Genomic DNA, 3,319 nt, shown 5'->3' with positions numbered 1-3,319 from the left:
AAAGTTTATTAATTTATGTATTACGTTTGTTTGAAATTTATAACTTCAGTACTTAAATATTTCTTTCTTTTACAATTTTGCAATAAGGTATAATAACCTAATGTTAAAAAAAAAACCCAATAATATTTCAGCTACTAACATTCATCTAAAAAAATTGGACAAGACCGACCATGTTTTTTTTGACCAAATTCTAGCCAAACCGGATTTGTTCAAGTTGAACCCCATAACATGACTCGATACAAATGATAATGCTGTGGAGCAAGTATTGCTTTTCACTACAAATCAAATGATAATGAGTACCTAAGTAACAACGTATCATATGAAAATAAAACCCAAACCATCTTTGCTACCCTCCCCCCCTTCTTCTTTCTCAAAAGTTATTTACATACCAATGCAATGCAGTGGCTCCTTAATCCATGAGCTTCCTTAAAAAGACATCCAAACTTAAATTACCTACAAATACCATATTAAATGATCAGAAAAAAAGTATATTGGTAAAAAAATAGAAAAAAAGGTGAAAGTATCAAGTGCTTTTCCATATTTTGACCTAAACATGTTGAAATGATGAGATCTAACCTTGGGGAAAAGAAGCATGCATAAAGTCAAACAAGTTTTAATCTAAAGACTACTTCACATAGATGATGTCATCATCATCATCCTCCCATTCTTCATTGTCATAATTTGGATTGGTTGACTCATCTTGGTCAACTGTTGGATCCTGTGTGGTCTTCTTCTCACCCTTTATCTTATCTAATATAGCAATCACCTAAAAATACAAATCAGTTAGAATTATTAATTATACATACATAATTACATATATATACATATTTCTTACCCTGCTTCCTCTCTCTATAGATTCATCTTCAATAAAACGTATCTCAGGGGTAAGTCGTAATTTCATACGCTTACCCAATTGACCACGTACGTATTTTGCTTTTGACTTCAACCCAGAAATGGCAACCTCTTTTCCTCTTTCATCACCAAAAACAGATACATATACCTTAACCACCTATAAGAGAGAATAACCATAATCATTAAACCCAACATTATATGCTAAATCCATCAACACATAAACCATGAATACTAAAAAACTAACAAAGCCTGTTAAATTAATACAACTCACAAGTCACAAATAACAAAGGTTTTTACAAAAAGAAGACAATCATATTCATCAAAGAAAAGAAGTAAACAAGAAATTTTAATGATAAAATGCTGGAGCCTAACAAGAATCTATATTGTAATGTATACATACATACTAAAATTCATTTTCCTTGTAGATAATACTTTCAGTATTATTACACATATTAGCACAGATTCATGGATGTTAAATCTACTACATACTAAATTGCATACAATTACTGGAATTACACATAAATCTGGAGGAAAAGTAGATAATACTTTAAAGAGAGTTAATGGAATTACAATAGTGGAAAAGTAGTCCATCACTGCTACCAATCTGGAGGAAAAGAACAAGGAGGCCTTCCATTATGTGAAGGATGACACAGAGCTTTACATTGATTTTAGGGGTCAGTTCATCCATTCTCAGTGCTAGGTAGTAATTCTTATAGGGTATACTATGGACATGGTGTTCTTCATGTCCTTATGCCCCAATTAGCCTCACAAAACTTAAGATGCATGTATTATATATAAGCTTGATCTCAAGAATGAGCAGCAAAAGTAAGACCCCTTTTGATCTTGGTCAACAGGAAAAGTAGTTCAGAAAACTTTGAGCTACAATTAGGCCATTGGTAAGAAGAACAACCATTCAGCAGTGGCAGACATATAACAGTTCATAAACATAATGTTGTCATTTTGATAACACCAATGTAGCTTAAAAGTTAGTGAACTGAAAATGAGATACCAAGAACAGCAATTAACTCAATGACTTGCAAAGGATTTGGAGAAAAACAAGAATGCTAAATAAAAATCCAAGATCAAAGCGCTAGAGTTGGTTCATAGTCAACATATAAATTTCAAATATTGACTCTTTAGGTCAATCATATACCTTCCAAACTTATAATTGCTACTTTGATTTGAAAATTTTCCACATAAACCTCATCACTTAGTACATAAGGTTTAACAAGTAACATAGTTATCACATTCCTAGTTCGAAACATATCAATCACGAAGTTAAAATTAGGCAATTAGACCTCAAAAGTATCATCACCTATAATGTTACCTGTAAATCGGATGATACTTCAACATCACTGATGGTAGTAAGAGATGATAGATACCGGTCAGCACCGAGGGCAGCTTCGGGGAGAATAGCGTACTGTAAAACCTGGTCGGTGAGCAACATATCAGATAGCTCTCTCTGTATCTGTTTCGCCACCATTTTCACCCTCCTCTCCTTCGCCATACATATAACCACCTTATTTCTACTAGTAGTTGTACTCCCGTGTGGCGAAAACGTCAACGTATAACCGAATTTCGCCGCTGGAAATCTAATCGATCTCGGTAACGATGGTACGAAAGTCGACAAAGAGCAGCATGTTGTGTTGGTAGTCAGCGGAGGAGGACGGTGGTGATTGGTGGTAACGATAAACTGCGGCATCACAGAAGAAATCGTCTCCGTCGCTTATGGAGCAGAAGAGGATACGAAAGAGAGGAAGAGGCTCTGCGAGAACGAATATCCTTTTGGCGGAAATTTTGGGGTATGATTGCAGATTGGTCCTTAAAGTTTGGAAAATGTTTGCACATTATAAAACAACAATAGATTTTTTTATTATGTCCAACTTAACTCGTCCTTCTATAATTCTATTCCATTCTTTTCTTTTCATACATACATACATACATAGCTTAAAGTTAACAAGAGGTTGAATTTTATAGTTATATCATCATCATATTTGTTTAATCCAACATTATTAATCCGTTTGCAACGTGTAGTACTTGACATCATAAAAATACAAACAATACTTAACCATTTATAAAGTGTATTAATTAAACATTAACATTAACATGGTATAGTTATAAGAACAATAATCAGAAGGCCTAGTGGTCTTGGATGATGACATGGTAAGTACTCTCCCATAAGCAACCCAAATTCAATCTCGTCCAAGGCATACATTAAGGTTTGCTAGGAGAAGGTGTGATGTGGTTCACAACGGGACTCAATTTCCAGATAAAATCCCTCCCCCATAACCTTGAATTACATGGAAGATGCTATGGTCGGTGGATAAACAATAACTGTATATTTATAAGTAATGTTCAGTTTGAGAATGACATTATACTTTATAAAATAGTTAACATTGGTAAAATTATATCAAAACATCTGAAAGGATTTAAAACATTTTTAAAACTACGATGTGTGTATGATATA

The 3,319-nt window shown here is 33.7% G+C and overlaps 1 protein-coding gene across 1 annotated transcript; it reads right to left on the bottom strand.

Moving 5' to 3' along the window:
• Window positions 1-254: 254 nt before the first annotated feature.
• Window positions 255-2,650, bottom strand: LOC145102317 (ribosome-binding factor A family protein). The gene is made up of 4 exons (XM_079039699.1): window positions 2,180-2,650; window positions 836-1,009; window positions 577-766; window positions 255-453 (listed from the first exon to the last, which is right to left on the bottom strand). Exons 1-3 carry the CDS (start codon window positions 2,552-2,554, stop codon window positions 626-628), a joined length of 690 nt encoding a protein of 229 aa, XP_078895825.1. The 5' UTR covers window positions 2,555-2,650; the 3' UTR covers window positions 255-453; window positions 577-625.
• Window positions 2,651-3,319: the final 669 nt, after the last annotated feature.

This window comes from Lactuca serriola, chromosome 4 (assembly GCF_051521515.1).
Source record: "Lactuca serriola cultivar US96UC23 chromosome 4, Lser_US96UC23_V15, whole genome shotgun sequence".
Classification (NCBI taxonomy): Eukaryota; Viridiplantae; Streptophyta; class Magnoliopsida; order Asterales; family Asteraceae; genus Lactuca; species Lactuca serriola.
The sequence above is the reverse complement of the archived record's forward strand: the minus strand, read 5'-3'. Positions and strand labels throughout refer to the sequence as shown.